Source organism: Dreissena polymorpha, chromosome 3 (assembly GCF_020536995.1).
Source record: "Dreissena polymorpha isolate Duluth1 chromosome 3, UMN_Dpol_1.0, whole genome shotgun sequence".
Classification (NCBI taxonomy): Eukaryota; Metazoa; Mollusca; class Bivalvia; order Myida; family Dreissenidae; genus Dreissena; species Dreissena polymorpha.
In genome coordinates, this window is record NC_068357.1 from 113,304,222 (window position 1) to 113,331,240 (window position 27,019).

Here is a 27,019-nt window from a genome sequence, read left to right on the forward strand (position 1 = left end):
TATGAAGTTTCATGATCCTAGGCCCAAGCGTTCTTGAGTTATCATCTGACAACCACCTGGTGGACAGACCGACCGACCAACATGAGCAAAGCAATAAACCCCCTCTTCTTCGAAGGGGGGCATAAAAATAAGATATTAGTGCAGGCATAAATATCAAAGTGTGCAAGATTAAAAACATAGGGTGGCTAGAATGTAACTGTCACCAGCCTATCTTTGAAGATATCAAGGCTGGGACTGGACCAGTTCCATTTAGGCCGGCAGCTGAAAATAGACTGACTGATAATGACCTGCGCATCACATCATAATCAAATAACCAGGATTTGCATATTCAATGTAAACTTTAGAAACAAAGCATGTGAAATCTCGGAAATCTTCCAAATAAACGTAAAATACTTACCGGTAACTGCTACCGTGATTGTGTTGGTAATGTTGACAATTTAAACAACAAAACATGATTTTTACGTTTTATTTACATTCATGATCAAAGAGAAGAGGAAGCTATGAATGACAACACTTTTATAACAGTGAATACATTATAGCCTATTTTAGATGGTTGTTTAAGAGTAAACAAAATGTGGGAAAAAAATGAATCGACACAGGCACCATGACTTGACAGAAACACAAATTGAAAGACAAATTTACCTGTTGAAAGTTTGCGTTTTTTTTAATGGATCATTATTACCCCCAAAATTTAACATTTTGCAGATATATATATAGATGGATATTTATGGTTTCTAACTTATTTACTACAAGGTTATTTTAAATCACAAATCATAACACATAATGGTAATTGTGAGAATGAAGAAAACAATTATAAAGGATGTCAAAAAATAGGATCTTCTCAGTCTCAACAAATACATAAAACAGTAAGTAAACAACAACTACAGTCATTCCCAACAAATATTACATATAAAATTAATGTTTATAAGATTTTGTATGAGAAGTATGAAGTTAATGTATATCACTCCAAGAAAATATGATGACCAGACCTAATCTAGCTTTTCATACAACATTTATTTCCCATGTCTTCAAATATCAATGTATTTTCCTTGCAAATAAGAGACTAAACCACAAAATATTGAAGCACAATGCAAATTCAGTGTTGTATGTTTGTCTCTATATAGGCAGTGCTTTGTGAAAAAGGGATTTAATGCATGTGCCTAAAGTGTCGTCCCTGATTAGCCCATACAGGATACACAGGGACGACACTTTCCACTTTTATGGTTTATTTTGATTACAGAAAGTCTCCTATTAGCAAAAATCAAGTTGAGGACTGCACAGGCTAATCTGGGACGACACTTTACACACATGCATTAACCCTCTGTTCACAGCCCAATTATATTTCAGGTGGAGAGAATTCTGCGTTTATGTGGTCATATCCTTAAATATTTTAGAATGAGCACGATATAATGTTTATATCCACACATCCCAACAAACATTTAGAACACACACTGATTTCAGGGTTTTATTTCACCTGTCGCTTGTAAGGCGCAGATTTCAGTATTATTGTCAAACTTTTACACTACTATTGTTTGTTGCTGACATTTCTCCATTTATTCGGTATATCCTTTAGACTGGAGTTTGGCTATAATCCTCTCCAGCTGTCGCTTGGCCTCGCAAAGTGGGAAATTGGACATCTCATAGTATTGTGGAGCTATCTGTATCAACCTGCAACAAAGTGGGAAATTGGACATCTCATAGTATTGTGAGGCTATCTGTATCAACCTGCAACAAAGTGGGAAATTGGACATCTCGTAGTACTGTGGAGCTATCTGTATCAACCTGCAACAAAGTGGGAAATTGGACATCTCATAGTACTGTGGAGCTATCTGTATCAACCTGCAACAAAGTGGGAAATTGGACATCTCATAGTATTGTGGGGCTATCTGTATCAACCTGCAACAAAGTGGGAAATTGGACATCTCATAGTATTGTGGGGCTATCTGTATCAACCTGCAACAAAGTGGGAAATTGGACATCTCGTAGTACTGTGGAGCTATCTGTATCAACCTGCAACAAAGTGGGAAATTGGACATCTCATAGTATTGTGGAGCTATCTGTATCAACCTGCAACAAAGTGGGAAATTGGTCATCTCGTAGTATTGTGGAGCTATCTGTATCAACCTGCAACAAAGTGGGAAATTGGACATCTCGTAGTATTGTGGAGCTATCTGTATCAACCTGCAACAAACATTATACTGTATATCATCATTATCTTTGATGTCAACTGGAATGATGAATGGAAGTTTATTGCATCTAAATAATAATCTTTGTTAAACATGAAAATCCTCAAAAGAGTTCTGCTAATCTATACTCATAAATGACTTAACATTGTATACTGTATCATGATCTATGGATCTGTCATACAAATCACCAGAATTATGGCAAATGTGTTCTTTCCACAGAAAAAACTCATGGTAGGCAAAACAATTGATGTAATTTCAGTAAGTATGAAAATGACACCAATTACTTGTTCTGTCCAGGTAGTGAACATGTAGTGATGCACTTTTAAGGCCATGTTAATATTAAAGTCACTCTGATTTGAAGGTTGGTCAAACCACTGATAACTTTTGTTTAATTTCAAGAAATCCGGCATAATGATACAAAATTGAAAATTTGCACAGGCCCAGTTCAAAATTTTCTAACACTGCAGTTAACCAATCTATCAAACATGATTGAAAATCCATTGATACACTAAGCAGTTGTGAAATCACTGTTTTGTGGAGATATCTCACAATGATATCTGTACAGTATTTGACTGACATTGACCAAAGATATGGTTGGAACTCCAATAGCAAATGGTCAGCAAAATGAAATTTGGCCATTAAAGAAGTAAACCAAAATTTACGACAGAAACCTTAAGAATACAAATCAAAATCTACCACAGAAATCTGAATAAAACCAATCAAAATATACCACAAATATCTCCTAAAAAATACCATTCTGGTTTCACGTCCGTCACAGTTCGTATGTAGTTCTTTGTGGTGAGCACAAACTCGTTATAGAGCACCCACTCGGGCTTGTGGTCGAGACAGGTGGAAGGGTGCAGCTGCACTATCTGGTTGTCCTTCACTGTCAGGTAGTGGCCAGTTCGCTCCAGGTGGGCAATCTACACAACACATTGCATAAGCCTCGCTTGCAAAAAACCTGCTTGATGCGTATGCGTAGTGTCATCCCAGATAAGAGATGACTATTAACCAACATCACAGATGTGACGTATAACCCCACATGCAGCATTGACACAGACTATTTATGGCCGGGACAATATCATTTATGGCCATTTTTGACCTTTGAACTAAAAGTGTGACCTTGATGTTGCAGATACCAACGTAATTCTTTAGTATGACACGCCTTGCAATGATGGTGAACAAATTTGCCAAATGATTTTAAAATCTCACAATGAACAATATAGTTAAGGCTCAGACAAGCTCATTTATGGTCATCTTTGACCTTTGAACTCAAAGTGTGACCTTGACCTTTGAGATATTGACGTAATTCTTTCGCACGACACACTGTCCAATGATGGTGAACAAATGTGCAAAATGATTAAAAAATTTCACAATGCACGACATAGTTATGGCCCGGACAAGGTTATTTATTGTCATTTTTGAACTCAAGTGTGACCTTGACCTTGGAGATATTGGCGTAATTCTTTCGCGCGACACACCGTCTGTCCAATGATGGTGAACAAATGTGCCAAATGATTTTAAAATCTCACAATGAACGACATAGTTATGGCCCGGACAAGCTCATTTATTGCCATTTTCAAACTTTGAACTAAAAGTGTGACCTTCACCTTGGAGATATCCACATAATTTTTTCGCGCGACACACCGTCCAATGATGGTGAACAAATTTGCCGAATAATTTTAAAGTCTCACAATGAAAGACATAGTAATGGCCCGGACAAGCTCCTTTATTGCCATTTTTGACCTTTTAACTCAAAGAATGACCTTGATCTTAGAGATATCGACGTAATTCTTTCTCGCGACACACAATCCCATAATGGTGAACAAATGTGCCAAATAATTTTAAAGTCTCACCATAAACAACAAAGATATGGCCCAGACAAGCATTTGACCTTTGAACTTAAAGTGCGACCTTGACCTTGGAGATATCGACGTAATTCTTTCACGCAACGTACCGTCCAATGATGGTGTACAAATGTACCAAGTCATTTTAAAATCTAACGATACATGACTTAGTTATGGTCTGGACAAACTTTCGGTCAAAAATGCACTAAGTGACCCAGTGACCTAGTTTTTGACCCGTCATGACCCATATTAAAACCTGACCTAGACATCATCTGGATACAACTTCTGACCAAGTTTGGCTAAGATCGGATGAAATTTTCAGGACAGACAGACCGACAGACAAAGTGACTCCTGTATAGCCCTCATTACCAGTAATTGGGGTATAATTAGGCCCTATTTTCCCACATCCCGGCTCAATTCTATGTCATCGCATGGGATCAAGGCCTTTTTTTATTCTATAGCAGTGCACAAATTTAGCAACAACTTCTAAGAAAATGTCCTTAGATTCATGCAATTATCCAGCCAACTAATAAAAAATTGGCTTAATATCCCAAATCAAAATTCTATGATTTCTATGTCAAAAACCTTCCACAAAAAAAGTAAAAATGTGAAAAGGCATTTTGGGTTTAGTGCAGACGACATCCGTGTTTCATTCATTGTAAGGATAACAGGTGCCACCAATAAATCATTGGCTTGGCACTGAAGTGGGAGAAGTTATTTTACGGATCACTGTATATATTTTTGTTGTCAGAATATCTTGCATAGTGGTGTTTTTTTGTGTAAATTAGTGTAAATAAGTACTGCATTTGTGCCTATTACATTTACTACAACATTTATTTCCAATAATGCAAAGCTAATTCTTTTAATTTATAACTGATCACAGGGACTGGGCAATAATAAAAGATCACAGGGACTGGGCAAATACGCGAACCGGTGGTTTTGTATAAAAACAAATCTTCTTTGTTCCAATATCCAAGAAACCGCCTAGTTACTAATAAAGGCGCTATAGAGCGCGAAGCGCGACACGTATTATTAATTGTAATAATGAGTCTTGATAAAGGAAGCAGCCGCTTATCAATGAGGAGCACCATCACAGCACCCTAGTCTCATTACTATCAAGTCCTCCTACGTTGTTTTTTTTAAGAACCACATATAGAAGGCCGCAGGCCTAACCCGTATCATGCCAGTGGTATGGACCCATTTGTATGGACCTTTAACCAGGCTCAATATCCAGCATTTAAACTTTCCGGTTTACATTTAAACCGACTATTAATAGCTTATTAATATCTTAGTAAGAACATGGTTTTTTCAAGCGGTACTGTAGTGTAGTGGTTACACGCTCGCTTCACATGTGAGAGACCCAAGGTTCGAGCCCCAGTAGAATCAAATTATTTATTTGTGTTCTATGTTAACTTTTTGTTTTGATGTAGACATTTTAGTTTAAATATATGCTGTTTTATTGTAACCAATTTTTGTTTTTATTATGCCCATGAAATACATGTGTGAGAGGGTGGGGGGGGGGGGGGGGGGGGGTTCGTAAACACATTAAAACTTTTACAGTGTTTTGAGAAAAATATGAAATTATGCTTACAAGATGAAGCAGATTTTTTAAAACCTACACAGTTCTGTTCCATTAATGAAAACTGCACACGGATGCCAGTCAAAACAAGAGCACCGCCTTGCGGGTGCAGACCGCTCATCTCTTTTCTTTTTAAAGGTGAAGGGACTCTCATTTTCAATCACAAAGGAGGGAGGGGTGGAGTGAAGAGGGGTGTATAGTGTGGGGGCGTGGACATTTATTACATTATCTTCCAAAAATGTGAAATAAAATGAAAAAAAAAATCGGGAGAGGGGTTGGACGGTATTTCAAACATAAAATAATAAAAATAAATATTTGTGTTTTTCAACCGTTTCAAAAAAAAAAAATTGGGGGTGGGGTGGGGGTGGGGTATAGTAAAGTGTGAGGGTATGTTGGTCATTTGTGAGATGATCTTAAAAAAAAAAAAATAGGGGGGGGGGGGGAATTCGGGGGGGGGGGGGGGGGGTATTTTTGGGTGTGATGGTTGGAAGTATTTCAAATATATAATAATAAAAATAAATATTTGTTTTTTAACCGTTTAAAAAAAAAACAATTTGGGGGGGTGGGAAGGGGTGGGGGGTATAGGATAGTGTGAGGGTGGTGGTGGTCATTTGTGAGATGATCTTAAAAAAAAAAAAAAATTGGGGGAGATTCGGGGGGGGGGGGGGGGGGGGGGTTGGAGGGCACGGGGGATGGTTTGGGTGGAGTCTATTGTGGTATGTCAGGTAAGAGTAGTTTTGTCAAAGTATCAATCAAATCTAATCATAAATAAAGAAGTTATGGCATTTTTAGCAAAATTTAATAATTTGACCTTGAGAGTCAAGGTCATTCAAAGGTCAAGGTAAAATTCAACTTGCCAGGTACAGTAACCTCATGATAGCATGAAAGTATTTGAAGTTTGAAAGCAATAGCCTTGATACTTTGGAAGTGATGTGGATCGAAACACAAAATTTGACCATATATTCAAAGTTACTAAGTCAAAAAAGGGCCATAATTCAGTAAAAATGACAACCAGAGTTATGCAACTTGTCCTTTTACTGTACCCTTATGATAGTTTGCGAGGGTTCCAAGTATGAAAGCAATATCTATGATAGTTTAGGGGTAAAGTGGACCAAAACACAAAACTTAACAAAATTTTCAATTTTCTAAGTATAAAGGGCCCATAATTCCGTCCAAATGCCAGTCAGAGTTACATAACTTTGCCTGCACAGTCCCCTAATAATAGTTAATAAGTGTTGCAAGTATGGAAGCAATAGCTTTGATACTGTAGGAATAAAGTGGACCTAAACACAAAACTTAACCAAATTTTCAATTTTGTAAGTATAAAAAGGGCACATAATTCTGTCAAAATACCAGTCAGAGTTACATTACTTTGCCTGCACAGTCCCCTTATGATAGTTAGTAAGTGTTGCAAGTATGAAAGCAAAAGCTTTGATACTTAAGGAATAAAATGGACCTAAACACAAAACTTAACCAAAATTTTCAATTTTCTAAGTATAAAAAGGGCACATAATTCTGTTAACATGCAAGCCAGAGTTATCTAACTTTGCCTGCCCAGTCCCCTCATGATAGTAAGTAAGTGTACCAAGTTTGAATGCAATAGCATTGATACTTCCTGAGAAAAGTGGACCTAAACGCAAAACTTAACCGGACGCCGACGCCAAGGTGATGACAATAGCTCATAATTTTTTTTCAAAAAAAAGATGAGCTAAAAAGGAAACCAATGTAAACAAGAAACCGTCGGAGACGGGTGATGCTCCCCAAAGGTTTATGTTGTCACAAATTGTGACTCACAATATTGCACTATATATTCAGATAAAAGGAAAGGTCTTGAGGGGCATAACTCTCTAAATAAATCATCTAACCAGAACCCACTAATAACATGCGCATCTCCTCAAGGTAGTTAAGCTTCCCATAAAGCTTCATTGAAGTCCAGTCAGAAGTTGGGGAGAAATAGCCCGGACAAGAATTGCACTCTATGTACAGTTTATAGAAAATTTCAAAGGGCCATAACTCTGTGAAAAATCATCCAACCAAAACCTGCTGATAATTTGCACATCTCCTGTTGGTAGTGAAGCTTCCCATAAAGTTTCATTGAATTGCCGTGATAAGTTGCTGAGAAATAGCTCGGACAAGAATTGCACTATATGTACAATGGAAAATTTCAAAGGGCCATAACTCTGTGAAAAATCATCCGACCATAACCCACTGATAATATGCACATCTCCCTGTTGGTAGTGAAGCTCCTCATAAAATTTCATTGAATTCCCGTAATAAGTTGCTGAGAAATAGCTCGGACAAGAATTGCAATATATATGTAAAATGGAAAATTTCAAAGGGCCATAACTCTGTGAAAAATCATCCGACCATAACAGGCTGATGTGCACATCTCCTCTTGCTAGTGAAGCTTCCCATAAAGTTTAATTGAATTCCGGTCATTAGTTGCTGAGAAATAGCCCAGACAAGAATTGCACTCTATGTACAGTTAATGGAAAATTTCAAAGGGCCATTACTCTGTGAAAAAAATCATCCGCCCAAAACTGGCTGATAATATGCACATCTCCTCTTGGTAGTGAAGCTTCCTATAAAGTTTCATTGAATTCCGGTCATTAGTTGCTGAGAAATAGCCCGGACAACATTGTACACGGACAGACACACGGACACACGGACAGACAAAGCGGCTACTATATGCTCCCCCCAAAAATATTTTTGGGGGAGCATAATAAAATCAACTATGAAATATTTGGGGGTTACAACACAAAATCATAGATAATGGTTATTTGGGGGTTATAACACAACATCATAGACTAGAGCTTTGTCACAGACGTGACGTATACCACCACGCGCCGCATTGACACAGACTATTGTGCATGCTGTCTTCACACAAAAAAGAGAAGCTTATTTATGGCGATTTTAAAGAATTATTATGCCATTATTATTTATGGCCATTTTTTTCTATTGAACTCAAAGTGTGACCTAGACCTTGGAGATATCGACCTTATTCTTTCGCACGACACACCCTCCAATGATGGTGAACAAATGATTTTAAAATCTCACAATTAACAACATAGATATGGCCCAGACAAGCTCATTTATGGCTTTTTTTACCTTTGAACTCAAAGTGTGACCTTGACCTTGTAGATATCAACGTACTTTTTTCGCGCAACACACTGTCCAATGATGGTGAACAAATGTGCCAAATCGTTGCAAAAATCTCACAATGAACGACATGGTTATGGCCCAGACAAGCTCATTTATGGCCATTTTTGTCCTTTGAACTCAATGTGTGACCTTGACCTTGGAGATATCGATGTAATTCTTTTACGCAACACACAGTCCCATGATGGTGAATAAATGTGCCAAATAATTTTAAAGTCTCACCATAAACAACAAAGTTATTGCCAGGACAAGCTCATGTATGGCCATTTTTGACCTTTGAACTCAAAGTGTGACCTTGACCTTGGAGATATCGATGTTATTTTTTTGCATGACACACCATCCAATGATGGTGAACACATCTGCAAAACGATTTTAAAATCTCACAATAAATGACAGAGTTATGGCTCGGACAAGCTCATTTATGGACATTTTTTACCTTTGAACTCAAGGTGTGACCTTATATCGACGTAATTCTTTCGCGCGACACACCGTCCAATGATGGTGAACAATTGTGCCGTATGATTTTTAAATCTCACCATGAACAACTTAGTTATTGACAAGCTTTCTGGACAGACCGACAGACCGACAAAGTGAATCCTATATAGCCCCCATTACCATTGGTAATGGGGGTATAATAATGGTTATTTGGGGGTTATAACACAAAATCATAGATAATGGTTATACCAGTATCTTTTTCTATTTTGTTTAAAATAATCGGCAAATATATCAATATTTACAGTAGAAAAAAAATCGTTCCATGTAACTTCATTGAGTGCCTTTTACACTGAAATTCTCAACGCCCTTTGATGCTTTGCATCAATACTTATCTTGTATGGTAACTGCTATATGGTAGGGTATCTGCGTAGGGATAGTTTTTAAGTGAATTTAACTGTCAGTTTGCACGGTTTTTAAAGGAACCTTATCATTTTTTGATAAATTCACAGAATTGAAAAAAATTGTTTAAGATTTAAAAAATTTCGTTGTAGTCATGGTTTTTGCTAGGAAACAGTTATACTAAATTATCCATTATATGCATCTTGTGTCGATTTAAAAACTAATAAATAATAAAGAGTTACAAATGCAAAACACATGTATAATCTGAAGAAAAGTTCTGTTGTTATTGTCATATTTTGTGACATAATGCGGATTGCTTATTTTAGAAATAAAATGCAAACAGTGTTTCATCAGCCAGACGGCAAAATGGTTTAAGCGCTAGACTTTTACTCCAAGGGTCAGTGGTTTGAGCCCAGGTGTGGATAACTTTTTTTTCTTTCTTTAATTTGATTTTTTTTGCTCTTTAATTCCAACATTAACATTTTTCAATATAAAGCATTAGATGACTTCAGAACATTCCAAAATCTTTGAAAAGGTCCTTTTAGTACAATGTGTTAAATTATCCTAAAGTACTGTTTTATCCAATTTACAAACTGCCAAAGCATTACCTGCATGAAGAATCCGCACACAAGAGCCTTGCGTATATTGATGTAGTAGTCTCGGCTGGTGAAGTCCGTGCTGCTCCTCTTCAGGTTGAAGCGGTCCATGATGCGCGCCAGCTGCTGTCTCACGTTGTCTGCGCTCTTAAGCGAGCGGAAGTTGATGAAGTTGTCGTAGCACCACTGCGGGTCTTCTTGATCTACAGTGTGTTTCATACTATGTGATACAGTTTCAAACCTTTGTCGCTTTTTCAATCAAAGAGCTACTGTGAAACCATTATTAATCGTCAGGCATTAATTTTCGTGTATATCGTCAGTCGACTGATTGACGAATTCAAGATCCTAACGAACAATTATGTCCCATATTTGAACAAATTAAGATTGAATTACCTAAGGCGTGAGGCAATAAAATCCAATAAAATCCACGTATACATACTCCGTCTGTTTCGTAATCAAGATAAATCCAGATTTCACACAAAAGGGTGTTGATTATACAGTGTACTTAACTGACACGTGATATTGTTCTAAAACGCGAGTGCAGTACAGCTGTATCGACTGCGTTGACTTCGTTTAGGTAGAGTAGTAATGATTAGCGCTAATTGTTAACAACTTTATTACCCATTGTGTGTATTGCGTTTTTCAGTGTTGTTGCAGATTATACAGCCTCCACGCAGCAGATCCGGATCAACGACAATAAACGATATTTAAAGATGATGATGCGTGATCAACACCTGACTGATATACATTCTTTGCATTGATTACAATAAATACAGAACATATTGATTTGTGTTTGGTTGTTTGCGTTTAACTACAATACAGGTGTAAAAATAGCTTGTGCTTTGTTTATAGGCTATCGATATTTTTAATCATTGACAGCTTTTACAAGTTTTACGATACATGTTTCAAATCATTGTTACTTGTAGCAATTGAAAACGTAACAGGTAAACAGAAATTAGCAATCATGACGATTAGTTCCATCCAAACGTAGGGTATTTGTTTCAGAAATTCACTCTTATTTTTGCGCGATTTTCAGGAAATCCCCGGAAAGCACGTTTTTCCAATGACTGAGTATGACGCAATAAAACATTGCTTTGTATCCTATAGCATTCAATCTTATTTAAACTCACTTGTGTCCATTGGTTGTTGAAATTAAATCTGAACTGTGCCTTATGAAACCGCTGTCCCATAATGCACTGTTAATTTTACACGTCCGAAAATTATTGTACTTAAAGTGATCAAATATTTACGATGCAAAACTCTTGAAACTTTATAGACAACTGACCAAATAGTTTGCAAACACTAATTTTAACCAATAATCTTCGCACCTTCTCTAATTTGGGCTGATAAAGGTAAGATTGTTATTAGTTTGGCCATGATAATAAATGAATAAGACTAATTGGCAACTGGCTTCACTCTTTCAAACACTCGTTAACGGTTATTCGGTCCCACTTATCTGCTATTCTTAATAATGATACACTAATAGGGACCATTTACTGATCACCTGACAACAAAAGACTAGTATATTGACATGTGACAAACAGGCCCCAACTCCTGCAAGTGGCTCTAAGTGTCCTCCCTCTTTCCCCACTACGATTTATCACAACCGCAATATATATTGGACATGTTTTACAAACAAATCGGATATTGACTGAAGATTTATTTTATTTTTTCAAAGTCAGGAATTGGCGAATTTAAGTGCTGACGAAAACGTCATTTTTATAAAAATGACGAAGTTTTGCGCTGGCGAAAATAAATGGTTTCACAGTAATACAAAGGCAAAGGTATCAGATTAAAGGTAAATGATCACATGATGACAAAATGCATACAAAAAATATTATATATTTATATGTCTAAGAAATCTGAACAAATAACATAGAAAAGATAAGTATTGTTTTACCAAGAATATTTACAAATGTTAAAATATGAGTTGTAAAGACATCTTTGACTTGCTAGAAATCATTACTAATATATATATTATAACTATTATCATACTTATTCAAAGGGAATATTTTATGTAACAGACTTGATGGCTGTGTAGTAAAGGCTTACAATTTTTAATTAATGGTTGAAGCACTTGAGTGATAATCAGGTTGAAGCACTGGAGTGATAAGCAGTTTTTTTTGTTCTTTCTTAAATGTTATTCTTGTTTTATACTGGATTTCTTAAGTTCAATTGTTTACATATATCACTTTAATGAATTTATTAAAAATCTGCGAAAAATGCAAAAACCTGTCAACAAGTCCTTTAAACTATACACAAGTACAAAACATTATTATGTTATTTTTTTTTAGCAATGAAATGCCAAGTATTTTTAGATCAGGCTGACATTTTAAAAATTACAAGACTGGGTAGCCAAACTTTAACTTTCCTTCGAAAAAACTATTTCATTTATTAAGATAATGGCACAAAAAAATTAACAACTAACTCTTGATTCTTAAGAAAAGGTAGCCCAACAATTATATTTCATTAATCGGAAATAAATATAATTTGATACTTAGTTAAAGCTTTAGAAGGTGGCCATAACATAGTTGGTATGGTGTCTGCCTAGCGTCCAAGAGTTCACGGGTTTGATCCCAACTGCATGAGCATTCTTCAGTTACCCAAGAAACCAAGTACTAGTACTATCCATTAAACAGAATCAAGAGGTTTGCAAAAAGCCTTAGGCTTTCGATGCCATTGAACTAAAATAAAACGTTTAAAGGAGAACTCACTTTGCTTGAAGGCGTGGTAGACGTTCAACAGCGTAAGATGGTCTCCGTCTATGTGCGCAAACCTCATCTTACACTCGTCAGCAACCTTTCTCAGTTCCGTCGGGCGCACAAAGCACTGCGGGACTAAGCACAAGTGAAGGGTCGCGGGCCCAATATGGACCCATTCCCCGCTCCATTAGATCTCATATCATATGAAAACTAAAACACACTAACCTATCAGACAGTGAACTTCGACAGCAAACAGTGAATTAAGAAAAATTACTTATAAAGCTGATACCGATTCATGTAAGGCTCTAAAAAGTTATAAGCTATACAAATTTCATAATTTTATTACATGGCGAGTCTTATTGCGAAAACAATAATATTTTTTTATTGTAAACATTTTCACTTAAAATTTTCTTCTATGCCACTGTCAGATTGTTTAACGAAATGTTTCTATAACAATCATACAAAACATCAACCAATTTACCTGCTTATCACAACAAAAAAGCAATGCAAACACAATTAAAACAATGTCAATACAACTTATAAGTTTTAATTGCATTTTTACACTTACAGAGCACAAAATACACTTAGCTATATAAATATTTTTATAATAATTAAGCATCAATTATAAAAAAAAATTATTAATCACCTTTTATATCTTTTAAACAATTGTTACTTAATTTTTATATGAATATATATTATAAAGTATAAAGTTATTAAATATATTCACAATATTAGTAAACAAACACAACTGTGCCCTAATTCTATCAACATGTCAACAGAAAACCATAGCAATACCTGACAGCATGGCAGTTATGGACAAGATCTCGTTGGAGCAACTGAAGTCCGTGCTGGCAATGACCATCTTGGCAAGCTGGGGGTCCAGAGGGAACTCAGCCATCATGGAGCCCAGCTCGGTGAGGTCACCATTGTCGTCAAGGGCCGCTAGGTAGTTCAGCAACTCTAGGGCTCTCATTAGGGTCTCAGGAGCTGGAAAATGGCACATTGGGTTCTGGGACAAATAGGCTTCATGCATGCACAGAATAATCTGCAACAACATTCAACGCACATGCCTCAAACCCAGTTTATCAAAAACAGGGCTACTTTGATGACATTAACTCAATCATTATTGATAATGGCTCTGAGTGGTCACTTTTGGTGTAAAGGGCAGCAATTCCTAGGCTTGCATCAGGGTACTTCCCGATTGGATAAACTTAGACCTTTTCAAAATGACTATTAAATACAGAACATGATTGGAGCCAGCAACTGATACTACATATTTATTAACCCGTTCTCTCTCAGAAGCAAACTGAAAATGCCAATGGCTATGTGCAAACAGCAGAAAACCAGAACAGCCTGCGAGTAACTCGCAGTCTGATCAGGTTTTATGCTGTTTGCTGCTTATTAATAACAAGGGGAAGGAAATAAAGTGTCTAAAACTTGAATTGAGTAAGAAAGGTCTTTAATTAAATGTTACTTTCTAAGAGACTAAAAATGCGTAAAAATACGTATCTAAGTGGCAAAGGGTTAATTCCTTCAAATAAATATTCAGCACTCTACATACAAAAACTTCAAATTAATAAATTAAATAGCCCAAACTTATCACATTTTTTTGTCTCTAACATCCAATTTAATTAAAACATCAATCATACCTGGCGGGTCCATGAAATCAAAATGCACGAGATCATCAATTCCCAGTTTCTTCAGCTGTAGCACAACGGAGCCAAGATTGGAACGAAGGATTTCAGGGTATGTGTTCTCCTGCATTTCTTGCTTGAAAGCCTTCTCCGTGTAGAGACGGAAACATTTCCCAGGCTTGGTACGACCGGCGCGACCTGCCCGTTGTTGGGCACTGGCCTTACTGATGGCTGTGACGAGGAGGGACTCGACACGAATCCTGGGATTGTACACCTGGAACGGTATCACCAAAATGGAGCTTGTTTTTTCATTTGTATCAATAGCAATGGCCAAAATGGCTACATTTTTTTCTTTATTAATAACAAAATAAAAACAAATTTGCCAGCAACAGTCAAATTTAGCAAAAGGAATTTTTTAACAAGGGGGAAGCCCTTAGCTTATGTGCACTTCACTTCTTATTAGTTTAAGTATTCAGTTGGATCTTACAGATTTCTAAAACCTTTCAGGTTGCATGCAGATTTTAAAGACAAGAAATGCAATAAAACCTTAAAATTAACATGGAAAATGTCCAGGTGCTTGTTACTAGCCTTGCCAGGAATGTCTCTTTACAACAGTCCAAACAGATATAACCAAGCAATAATGTGAAGCCGAAATAATTTTAAACCAATCACAGCTTGTGTACATTCATACCACTTGTACACTGATGTACTTACATAATTTCATGTTACAGGCCCCTGCGATCTTAGACCTATTAACCTCAAAATCAACAGGCTTCTTCTCCTCCACATCATACCAACTTCCATATCAGGGTTTTTTATCTTATTTTGGGGAAAGGGTCTGGCCTTTTTTGAGGGGAAAAATAATCGTGCGAAATGCTGGATTCTGGGGAAACAATTCATGCGAAACGCCGGATTTTGGGGAAAATAAGGAAAGTCTTAAATAATCAATTTAACATACTTTGCTGTTTTTAAAACAAATTCAAGGCAACAGATAATTTAATTATGCAATATGTTATATTTTCTACACTGGATCAGGTTAACTTATGTATTTAAAGTGTTTTTTTCTTTTTAATTTTTTGTTTTTTTAGGGGAAAAAAACGAAGTCTGTGGAAAATTTACCTGCTAATGGGAAAAAAAATCCGAGGGGAAAGGGCTGTTTTTCGGCGGGTCCCAAAGAAGGAAAAAAAGCCCTGCATATTGTAGGTAAAAGTATTCCCTTGATTCAATGAAATGAATAGTCAACAGACCAACAAACTGTCAGGTGCAAAGCAATATAGCCCACCTTCTTTGAAACAAGAGATGTGTTTGTCAGAAACACAATGCCCCCAATTCGCCACTTTGATTTTTTTTTGGACCTTTGACCTTGAAGGATGACCTTGACCTTTCACCACTCAAAATGTGCAGCTCCATGAGATACACATGCATGCCAAATATCAAGTTGCTACGTTCAATATTGCATAAGTTATGAAGAAGATTAAAGATATGAAAAAAAATTGACCTTTGACCTTGAAGGATGATCTTGACCTTCCAACACTCAAAATGTGCAGCTCCATGAGATACACATGCATGCCAAATATCAAGTTGCTATCTTCAATATTGCAAAAGTTATGAAGAAGATTAAAGTTTTGAAAAAAAATGACCTTTGACCTTGAAGGATGACCTTGACCTTTCACTACTCAAAATGTGCAGCTCCATGAGATACACATGCATGCCAAATATCAAGTTGCTATCTTCAATATTGCAAAAGTAATGAAGAAGATTAAAGTTTAGAAAAATATTTGACCTTTGACCTTGACCTTACACCACTCAAAATGTGCAGCTTCATGAGATACACATGCATGACAAATATCAAGTTGCTACGTTCAATATTGCATAAGTTATGAAGAAGGTTAAAGTTTTGGGACACACACACACACGGACACATACAATGACAGACAGGCCAAAAACAATATATCCCCCATCTTTCGATCCGGGGGCATAAAAAGGCATAATGATCAGTTTCTAAGCAATATCTTAAAAAAAAAGATTTGAAAAATATACCCAATATGCAATCTTTCACCCAATATGCAATCTTTCCATTCATTTTACCTTCTGTTTGGCAAAGCCAGGATCAATCACAAACACAACTCCATCGATGGTAAGGGAGGTCTCTGCAATGTTTGTCGACACGACCACCTTCCGACCAATCGCCCCGCTGGCTTTATTAGGGGGTGGAGGCTCAAAGATGCGCTGTTGAAGGTTAGGGGGCAGTGTGGAGTAGAGGGGTATGCACTTCATGTCGCCCACATCGGGGCCCAGGTTTTCAACTTCTCTTGCAATCCTCTTGCAGGCTTCATCAATTTCCTGTATAAAAGCAATTAATAGTCATTGATGATATGGATTTCATTCTGGGAAAATTGGGCTTAATGAATGTGTGTAAAGTGTCGTCCCAGATGAGCATGTGTAGTCGACATGTGCTAATCTGGGACAACACTTTCTTCTTTTTATGTAATTTTTGTTTTAAGGAATTATCTTCTGAGCAAAGACTCAGTTAAGGACTTTAAGTAGAAAGTGTTGTTCCTGATTAGTCTGTGCAGACTGCACATTGGGACTGAGAAGACACTTTAAACATATGCATTAAACCCTGTTTTCCCAAAGGGAATGTCATATGATAAGTAATTAAGTATACGTATTTTCACTAATTTGTGGTCCCTTGGAAAGTTATATTTAAGACCTTTCTTACTAGATTCAAGTTTTAAAGGCCGAGTTTCAAACCTTAGATACTGATGAAAAGCAAACAACATAAAACCTGAACAGACAGAGTTACTCGCAGGCTGTTTTGGTTTTATGCTGTTTGGACATAGCCATTTTCAATTTGCTTCTAAGTGGGAAAGGGATGAGGAATTGAAATACTATTTGACTTGCTAACGATAAACCCTCGGTATCGAGCCTCGGTGTAAAGCCATGTCCCTGCCTCAATGTTTAATCAATGTTCCAGCTAAGAACCAGTTCAAAGCCTGGTCACAGGTAAGTCCACTGGTATATCATTTATATCTTATGCTCTGTTCAAACTAAGTGTGCATGTGTCAAGCCCAGTCACTGATAAGCCCGTACATAGATATCCAATGTTTTCTGCTTACGAATGGATACAATAACAAGAGCACCGCATAACTGGTGCCACGCTCAGCTGCGAAAGCTTGTCAGAATTTATTTTTTTAAGAGGTCACAGTGACCTTGACCTTTGACCTAGTGACCCAAATGGGTGTGGCGTGTAGAACTCATCAAGGTGCATCTACATATTAAGTTTCAAAGTTGTAGGTGGAAGCACTTTGATTTTAGAGCCAATGTAAAGGTTTTAGCACGACGCCTGCGGACCGCTGACGGCGAGCAGGCTATGACAATACCTAGGGTTTTCTCCGAAAACAGCCTCGTTAAAAATCACTTTATCAACACCATGCTGAATGTGTTTAACGTACTAAGTGACCCTGTGACCTAGTTTTTTATCTGGCATGGTCCATATTCGAACTTGGCCTTAAGATCATCTTGATTAAACTTCTGACCAACTTTGGTGAAGATCGGATGAAAACTACTTGAATTATAGAGCGGACACCTACTTGAATTATAGAGCGGACACCATGTTTAATGTTAAAAAATGCACTAAGTGACCCCGTGACCTAGTTTTTGGCCCAGCTTGGCCCATGTTCAAATTTGGCGTAGAGATCATCTTGAAACTTCTGACCAAGTTTGGTGAAGATATTGGATAAAAACTACTTGAATTAGAGAGCGGCACATGCTGAATGTTTAAAACGCACTAAGTGACCCAATGACCTAGTTTTTGACCCGGCATGCGCCATATTCAAACTTCACCTAGACATCATCTAGATACAACTTCTGACCAAGTTTGGTGAAGAATGGATGAAAACTACTTGAATCAGAGAGCGGACACCATGCTCAATGTTTAAAACGCACTTAGTGACCCCGTGACCTAGTTGTTGACCTGCCATGACCCATGTTTTAACTTAGCCTAGACATCATCTAGATACAACTTCTGGGCAAGTTTGGTGAAACTCAGAAGAAACTACTTGAATTTAGAGAGCGGACACCATGCTAAATGTTTAAACACACTAAGTTACCCCTTGACCAAGTTTTTGACCCGGTATGACCCATATTCGAACTTGACCTAGACATCATCTTGATACAACATCTGACCAAGTTTGGTGAAGATCGGATAAAAACAACTTGAATTAGAAAGGGGACACTAAATGCGGACCGACGGACAGACAGACAGACCGACCGACAGACAAGCTCACTCCTATATACCCCCTAAACTTCGTTTGTGGTGGTATAATAAAAACACCTAAACACAATATAGCCAGACACTTGATTAGAATTGTTTTTACAAATGCATTGAAAAATTTGTACCTGAGCGGGAAATGGGTAAAATTTGAACTGTAAAGCTGCTTACCTCCTGTCCCGTGAGAAAGAGCAGGATGTCACCGTCTATCTCCTCACACATGTGTATCTGCAGCACAGTCCTGATGGCCGCCTCCAGGTAGTCCCTCTCGGGCTCAGGGGTGTAGAATATCTCCACGGGATGGGTTCGCCCGGGAACGCTCATCAGCGGGGCGTTGTCGAAGTAGTTCTGATCATTAAGAAATATAGTTCTGAATATTCAGAAAAGTAGTTCTGCTCATAGAGAAAAGTTGTTCTGATCATAGAGAAAAGTAGTTTTGATTATAGAGAAAAGAAGTTCTGATCAAAGAGAAAAGAAGATATGATCATCGAGAGAACACCAGACATTAATATTGAGCACAAATATAGCTTGTTTTTCTGGGTAGAGAATACTAAAGGGTTGTTGGCTTATTACATTTATTTCTTTTAGATATGCATACAGCCTACATTTATTTCTTTTAGATATGCATACAACATGTACTTAATTGAGGATATTTGTGTACTTTCAGGGTAATAAATTCAATGTTGAGCATCAATATGGCTTGTTATTTTATGTATTTTGTACATCAACATTAGCCAATTGACCAAGAAACCCAAATGTCTTACCAAATGTCTTACCTGGAACTTGCCAGCATCCAGTGTGGCACTCATGATGTCTTACCTGGAACTTGCCAGCATCCAGAGTGGCACTCATGATGTCTTACCTGGAACTTGCCAGCATCCAGAGTGGCACTCATTGTCTTACCTGGAACTTGCCAGCATCCAGAGTGGCACTCATGTCTTACCTGGAACTTGCCAGCATCCAGAGTGGCACTCATGATGTCTTACCTGGAACTTGCCAGCATCCAGAGTGGCACTCATGTCTTACATGGAACTTGCCAGCATCCAGTGTGGCACTCATGATGTCTTACCTGGAACTTGCCAGCATCCAGAGTGGCACTCATTGTCTTACCTGGAACTTGCCAGCATCCAGTGTGGCACTCATGATGTCTAACCTGGAACTTGCCAGCATCCAGAGTGGCACTCATGTCTTACCTGGAACTTGCCAGCATCCAGAGTGGCACTCATGTCTTACCTGGAACTTGCCAGCATCCAGTGTGGCACTCATGATGTCTAACCTGGAACTTGCCAGCATCCAGTGTGGCACTCATGTCTTACCTGGAACTTGCCAGCATCCAGTGTGGCACTCATGTCTTACCTGGAACTTGCCAGCATCCAGTGTGGCACTCATGTCTTACCTGGAACTTGCCAGCATCCAGTGTGGCACTCATGTCTTACCTGGAACTTGCCAGCATCCAGTGTGGCACTCATGTCTTACCTGGAACTTGCCAGCATCCAGAGTGGCACTCATGATGTCTTACCTGGAACTTGCCAGCATCCAGTGTGGCACTCATGTCTTACCTGGAACTTGCCAGCATCCAGTGTGGCACTCATGTCTTACCTGGAACTTGCCAGCATCCAGTGTGGCACTCATGTCTTACCTGGAACTTGCCAGCATCCAGTGTGGCACTCATTATTATGATCTTAAGATCCGTCCTTTGCTTGGCCACCTCTTTCAGCAAGCCCATCAGAATGTCAGTAGCGAGCGTCCGTTCGTGGGCTTCGTCGAGCAGTACCACACCATAGTTCTCTAGCAGAGGGTCTGACATGGCCTCACGTAGCAACATACCGTCAGTCATGTACCTGGGGAGAGAAAGCATGAGGAGGTTGTTGGCTGATTACATTATTTCTGTTAGAAATGAATTAATTATCTTACAATAAATACAAGAATACCTTTAATCGTCAATTCCGATAATCATAACTGGTGCAAACATCACATGTTTCAATTGTGATACCCATTTTGAGGCATTACAGTTTGGTCTTAGACAACATGCAGGCCTTTAAACAAATGCTAAACAAGCAAATTCGTAGAATTGATATCCCCCGCCAATATGCTTCTGGACACAACAGTGTTATATTTGACACTAAAAAAAAACATTTTTTCAAGATACAAAGGGCCATAACTCCGTTATTTACAGATGGTGTACAATGCCATTGGGCGTGCATCATCCATATATATACTCATACCAAGTTTCAATGAAATCCGCCAAAGCACTTCCAAGATATGGCTCCGGACAGACGGAAAGACGGCCAACGCCAAAACAATATCCCTCCGCCGATGGCGGGGGATAATAAAACCACAGTTTGATTGTCATCTGGACTCACTTCAGTATGGTCTTGGTCGATGTGCAGTCCTCAAAGCGGATGCTATAGCCCACCTCCTGTCCCAGCCCCACGTCCATTTCCTCGGACACACGCTGCGCCACTGACATGGCTGCCACCCTGCGGGGCTGGGTACAGGCCACGCCCTTCTTCTGGTAGCGCACTCTCACCCAGTCCAGGCACCATTGAGGGATCTGCAGTTCAGTTAACCCTTTACAACTTATAAATGCATTTTGACACATTTGAAGTCCTTTAGAAAAATTAAAATCATTTAAAGCCCTCTCTTAATATATTTAAGTTGGAAAGGCTTTATTTCCAACTCTACGATAATGATGAGTAGCAAACAGCATAAAAAATGAACAGACTGCAAGCTATTCACAGGCTGTTCTGGTTTTATGCTGGTTGCTTAAGCCATTTTCACTTTGCTTCTGATGGGGAAAGGGTTAATAGTCACTTATTGGGTGCTAACTTTTAAAAGTATTTTTTTTACACTTTTTCTGGTAGATCACTCTTACCCAGCCCAGATACAATTGATGAATCCAAATTTCAGTTAATACCTACTAAATGTGTGGCTGCATGGTTAGATATTAACTGAAGTCACTGAGTAAATTTAAATTCTGGTGCTATTCACAATTCTTGCAACAATTCATTTCACTTAATGTGCAATTAGGTATTTTATTAACAATCATAGCCATATGGATAAATATAAACTGGAGACTTATTACAATTTGATAACCGATTTCCATTAAAAAGTGTCTAATTGAAGGTAACATGAAAATCTTATCAATGATCATTAAAACAAGAGCTGTCACCATAGGATGACTTATGCCCCCTATAAACGCTTGATAGAAGTTATGAGCTTTTTTCGAAACCTAAACACATTTCGAAACCTAAACGCGGACCCTAAGTTCAAGGTCAAGGTCACAGGGGTAAAAATTTGTGTGCGTATGGAAAGGCCTTGTCCGAATACACATGCATACCAAATATGAAGGTTATATCTCAAGGGACATATCAGTAATGAGCATGTTTCAAAACCTTAACGCAGATTTCAAAACCTAAACGCGGACCCTTACTTCAAGGTCAAGGTCACAGGGGTCAAAATTTTTGTGCGTATGGAAAGACCTTGTCCATATACACATGCATGCCAAATATGAAGGTTATATCTCAAGGGACATAGAAGTTATGAGCATTTTTCGAAACCTAAACGCAGATTTCGAAACCTAAACGCGGACCCTTAGTTCAAGGTCAAGGTCACAGGGGTAAAATATTTTGTGCGTATGGAAAGGCCTTGTCCATATACACACTCATACCAAATATGAAGGTTATATCTCAAGGGACATAGAAGTTATGAGCATTTTTCAAAACCTAAACGCAAAGTGTGACGGAAAGACGGACAGACAGACGGACAGTCCGATCTCTATATGCCCCCTTTTCTTCAAAAGGAGGCAAAAAAATATATTATCTATGCATTTATTCTTTAGGTAAAGAAATCCCATAATTTCGTTTCAAATCCAGACCTGTTTACCCTACCGATTGCTTCTCAGTAGTTTGGAGGGCATCTCTCAGTAGTTTTTGGCTGTTGTCAGTAGTTTTAACTGTTCAATCATTTAGAGCATTAAAACAGCATGACTGGGTCACACATCAGTTAAACGGTACATAAAGCATTAGATGAATTTAGTTTCTATAAATTGTATCTGTTAATCACGTTATACTTTTATTATTTAGTGGATGTGCACACTACCTTTCTAAACAACACTATAACAAAAGGTTTCATCTGTGTTTAGTTTTATAGTCCCACGGTTGTCAAAGGATCACTCTATCTCAATGATAGTAATAACCTTTTATAATTGTTGAAGAACTGTCTCAAATGAGTAGTTGATGAGATCAAATTGACTATTCCTCTTACATGTGTCAGCTTTCTCTGATTGGAAACAAGTTCAAACCATTACCACAACATACATTTTGACACCATTTTTGAGAGGCATTAAGATACCAAATTAATTGGTAGCAAAAAAAGACTTGGTACGACATGCACTTTGAAAATAGAGATCGAAGCTGTAGTTGGTTTCATATAGCTTATAAACAATTGTAAATAGAGCTGTACCTCATAAAATGAACTGTATGCATGCTTTTTAAACTATAACCTACTTTGAGCGATTTCTGAATCGGGCAATATAACTTTCAGTGTTTCAGTCAAGGCCGTTGATAGAGACAAGTTGATCTGTGCAATAAACTTGCACATAATAACCTCCGCATTGGTATTTTCAAGTCCTTCTCGAAGCTAGATCCTCGCATCATAGTGAAAATGTCTTTATTTGAAGATTTGATCTTCTTCCAATTCATGTGGCCCTGCGAGTCAATGTGTCTCTTAGTCATTATTGCCTCCATGACTCATGAGCACACGAAGTCAATGTTACATGTTGAACAGTGAACGTTCATTTTTCCTTTTAAGGACGGCCCGAAGCATGGCCAGTATTCTCTATAACTTTCTTTGTACTTTTGAGAGTTTGTTTAAGCAACTTCTTATTTTGAATGTCAATATCGGCGTTTGATTTTGTACCGCGCCGTTTGGAAGAACTCGCCATGTTTAAAATTCCAACATCCGGGTCACTGATATTCTGCATTGTCCCCGGAAGGCTTGAAATTTAACTATTTTTACTACGCAAGCGCCAAAATGATTATGATTGATAAATTACCCGCCATGACCGAAAATAAGCGAAAGTACGATTAAAAACCGAAATTTGACCATTTTAATGGACAGATCCGTAGTTTTTCAGTACAAATCCGTAGTGCGTAGTTAAGCCAAAGAATCCGTAGTAACTACGGCGAATCCGTAGAAGTAAACAGGTCTGCAAATCCACTAAAAAAAAAAATTCAAACAAATATCACAATTGACATACCTGTGTAGTTTTCCCAGAGCCTGTTTCACCAACAAGGACCAGGGTCTGATGTTTGTTTAAAATCTCAATAAACTTTTCCTTATACTCCCATACGGGCAGAGTTTTTCGTTTGACCAACAGTTGTAAGTATCTTGGAGTGTGCGGCAAACCTGTATGAAATGAACGCAAAAAAATCTTGTATTTTTAATCTTATATGAATAGTATATGTATGTGTCCCGCAAATGAAAGTGAAATATAACAAGAGCATCGCATAGCAGGTGCCAACGCTCAGCTGTGGGTGCAATTTTGAATAAATGAAACTTGCAAACTTGTCACCAATTATATCCGTTTAAAGGTCTGGGTAACATTGATCTGTAACGGATGTATTAATTTTAATATGTTGCAAAATTATTACACAGAAAATCATGGAGACAACAATAAACATGGCAATACTATGAATCCAGATATTCGAATATTTAGCATATTGATCTAATTTAAGACCGTTCCCCCAGGATTTTTTAATACAAAGCGTCTAAGCAATGCGAATGGTGCTTGATACAGAAGGGGAGCGCCCTATTGGCATGTTTAACAAGATGTGTTTGTGAAACACAATGTCCCCCTATATGACGTTTGACCTACAAGGATGACCTTGACCCTTCACCACTCAAAATGTGCAGCTCCATGAGATACACATGCATGTCAAATATAAAATTGCTAGCTTCAATATTGCAGAAGTTACATTACATGAGCAATTTTGACCCATATATTTGACCTTGAAGGATGACCTAGACCTTGACCTTTCACCACTCAAAATGTGCTGCTCCATGAGATACACATGCATGCCAAATATCAAGTTGCTATCTTCAATATTGCAAAAGTATTCATAAAATAAGCGATTTGGGCCACATATATTTGACCTCTGACCTTGAAGGATGACCTTGACCTTTCGCCACTCAAAATGTGCAGCTCCATGAGATACACATGCATGCCAAATATCAAGTTGCTATATTCAATATAGCAAAAGTTATTGCAAAATGTTAAAGTTGGCGCAAACCAACCAACAGACCAACCAACCAACAGACAGGGCAAAAAAAATATGTCCCCCACTACTACAGTGGGGGGCATAAAAAGGAAAATCTACAATACTTAAGAGCTATGTACTCAATAACAACACTTCCCTCTTTATCCTTATTTTTCTTCTACATATTTCACAAAATTTAAAATACTTAAGTCTGTCACATGAGAGTTACTTGCAGACTGTTCTGGTTTTATGCTGTTTGCACATAGTCATTTTCACTTTGCTTCTGATTGGGAAAGGGTTAACTTAAAATGAAGTTATTGAACGGAAACCACTAATCAGAGAGTAAACAAGAGATTGCCAAGCAATATGGTCCCCTACAGGTGAAACTCCACCCTTGTCAGTATTTTTTTTTACATTTGTTGCCATAGCAACCACAATTTTTGACGCAGGAACAAAAATGAATTGACGTGCATAATCTCCATATTGCCATCTGTCCATGTTTCAAGTTTCATGAAAAAATATGATGAACTTTTTAAGTTATCGCAGGATCCAGAAAAGTGTGACGGACTGACAGACTGACAGACAGACTGACACACGGAGCGTAAACCATAAGTCCCCTCCGGTTTCACTGGTAGGGGACAATTATGCTTCATGCAATTTGGCTGCTTATCAAACTTGGTTGAGTTGATATGCCCACAAACATTAACACAAAGTTTCAAGATAATCCGATGTAAACTCTTGAGTAAGAGAGAGGACAAGCAACTTAGGCTAGAAGGCTATTTAAGAGCCATAATTCATAATTGCTTCATGCATCTGGCTGGTTATTAAACTTGGCCATGATATTATGCCCATAACACTTTCCAAGTTTTCTTATGATCCAAGTTAAAATATCTCCTCAATACCACTGACTTGACGCAGATTTCTCATAATACACACAATTTTTTTTATTTTTCTTATACTGGCGTATAATAATTTGTATATTAAAAATTCTGAATACTCTGCAAAAATCAACAAAGTCTCACACTAACTTAAAGATATATCATAATAAAGAATCATGCTTATGAAATTATTATTTTGCATTACTACATACCTGTGAAAGTATATTTTGGAAATTACATATCTGTGAAATTAATTATTGTTTCACACCTGCGTAATGATAACATTTGATGTCTCATATCTGTTAACAGATTTCTATAATTCATACCTGTGAAAGGATTTATCTGCAGTTGGGGCTTAGGAATGTTGAACTGTTCGAATATTGACTGTGCCTTCTCTGGTTTCTTCTCATGGGGGGAACGGGACCTTTCACGCTTGTAATCCCCATCTTCCCTACAATGTCAAAGTAACAATAAATTTTGATTCTATTAAAGCTTGCAGACATGCTCCTTTTTTCTCATTTCCATTTGTACAATATGAAATCTAGCCATCAGTTTTTTCCCCATTTTGGGAATGGGGCCTGGTCCGTTTGGATTCGGAAATTTTGTGTACTTTTGCATAAAATTGGGAAATTAATGTTGTTGCTTTTATGCTAACAAATACTTTACAATTGATAATACATATGTGTTTTGTGTCACAATATATTCCATGTGAATTTCACACGACAATATCCAAACATTTACGAGCAAATGTGAGATTGACTTTGGGCAGCGTCTGAAGCATGACATAGTTCTCATGAGCTGCCTAAGGCCAACATTTTTTTAGAAATTGGTTAACGGGAGCGCCGACCGTATTTTATGTCAAAATGTAATAAAAATAAAAGTATCGTTCTCCAATTTTATTTTCACAACGTCCGCCGACAGTGTTTTAGTCCTGCATGAAAAAATAAAACTTTCGAAGACAACAATCAAAATTTATATTCGCAAGCGTTTTATCGCATCCGATTTTATATAATATTACTATCGGTACATTTTATTGGCTGTTTAAATTAGAATAAACCAATCGTAATCGAG

General features: G+C 37.7%; 1 protein-coding gene across 4 annotated transcripts in view; it reads right to left on the minus strand.

The window, feature by feature from the left end:
* Window positions 1-452: 452 nt before the first annotated feature.
* The window catches only part of LOC127871079 (putative pre-mRNA-splicing factor ATP-dependent RNA helicase PRP1), a 28,207-nt gene continuing 1,640 nt past the window's right edge, over window positions 453-27,019 (minus strand). The window contains exons 2-15 of one of the 4 annotated variants that reach the window (XM_052413729.1): window positions 26,275-26,399; window positions 24,071-24,219; window positions 21,174-21,364; window positions 20,450-20,651; window positions 18,982-19,158; window positions 16,626-16,880; window positions 14,553-14,811; window positions 13,699-13,890; window positions 12,916-13,038; window positions 10,214-10,404; window positions 2,940-3,109; window positions 2,068-2,124; window positions 1,897-2,010; window positions 453-1,668 (exon numbers count right to left, since the gene is read on the minus strand). In XM_052413729.1, the coding sequence (XP_052269689.1) occupies window positions 1,554-1,668; window positions 1,897-2,010; window positions 2,068-2,124; window positions 2,940-3,109; window positions 10,214-10,404; window positions 12,916-13,038; window positions 13,699-13,890; window positions 14,553-14,811; window positions 16,626-16,880; window positions 18,982-19,158; window positions 20,450-20,651; window positions 21,174-21,364; window positions 24,071-24,219; window positions 26,275-26,399 (2,320 nt within the window). In that variant the 3' untranslated portion in view covers window positions 453-1,553. Of the gene's footprint in view, window positions 1,669-1,839; window positions 2,011-2,067; window positions 2,125-2,939; window positions 3,110-10,213; window positions 10,405-12,915; window positions 13,039-13,698; window positions 13,891-14,552; window positions 14,812-16,625; window positions 16,881-18,981; window positions 19,159-20,449; window positions 20,652-21,173; window positions 21,365-24,070; window positions 24,220-26,274; window positions 26,400-27,019 lie in introns of all 4 variants that reach the window. The other 3 variants (XM_052413732.1, XM_052413730.1, XM_052413733.1) reach the window with 3 other exon arrangements.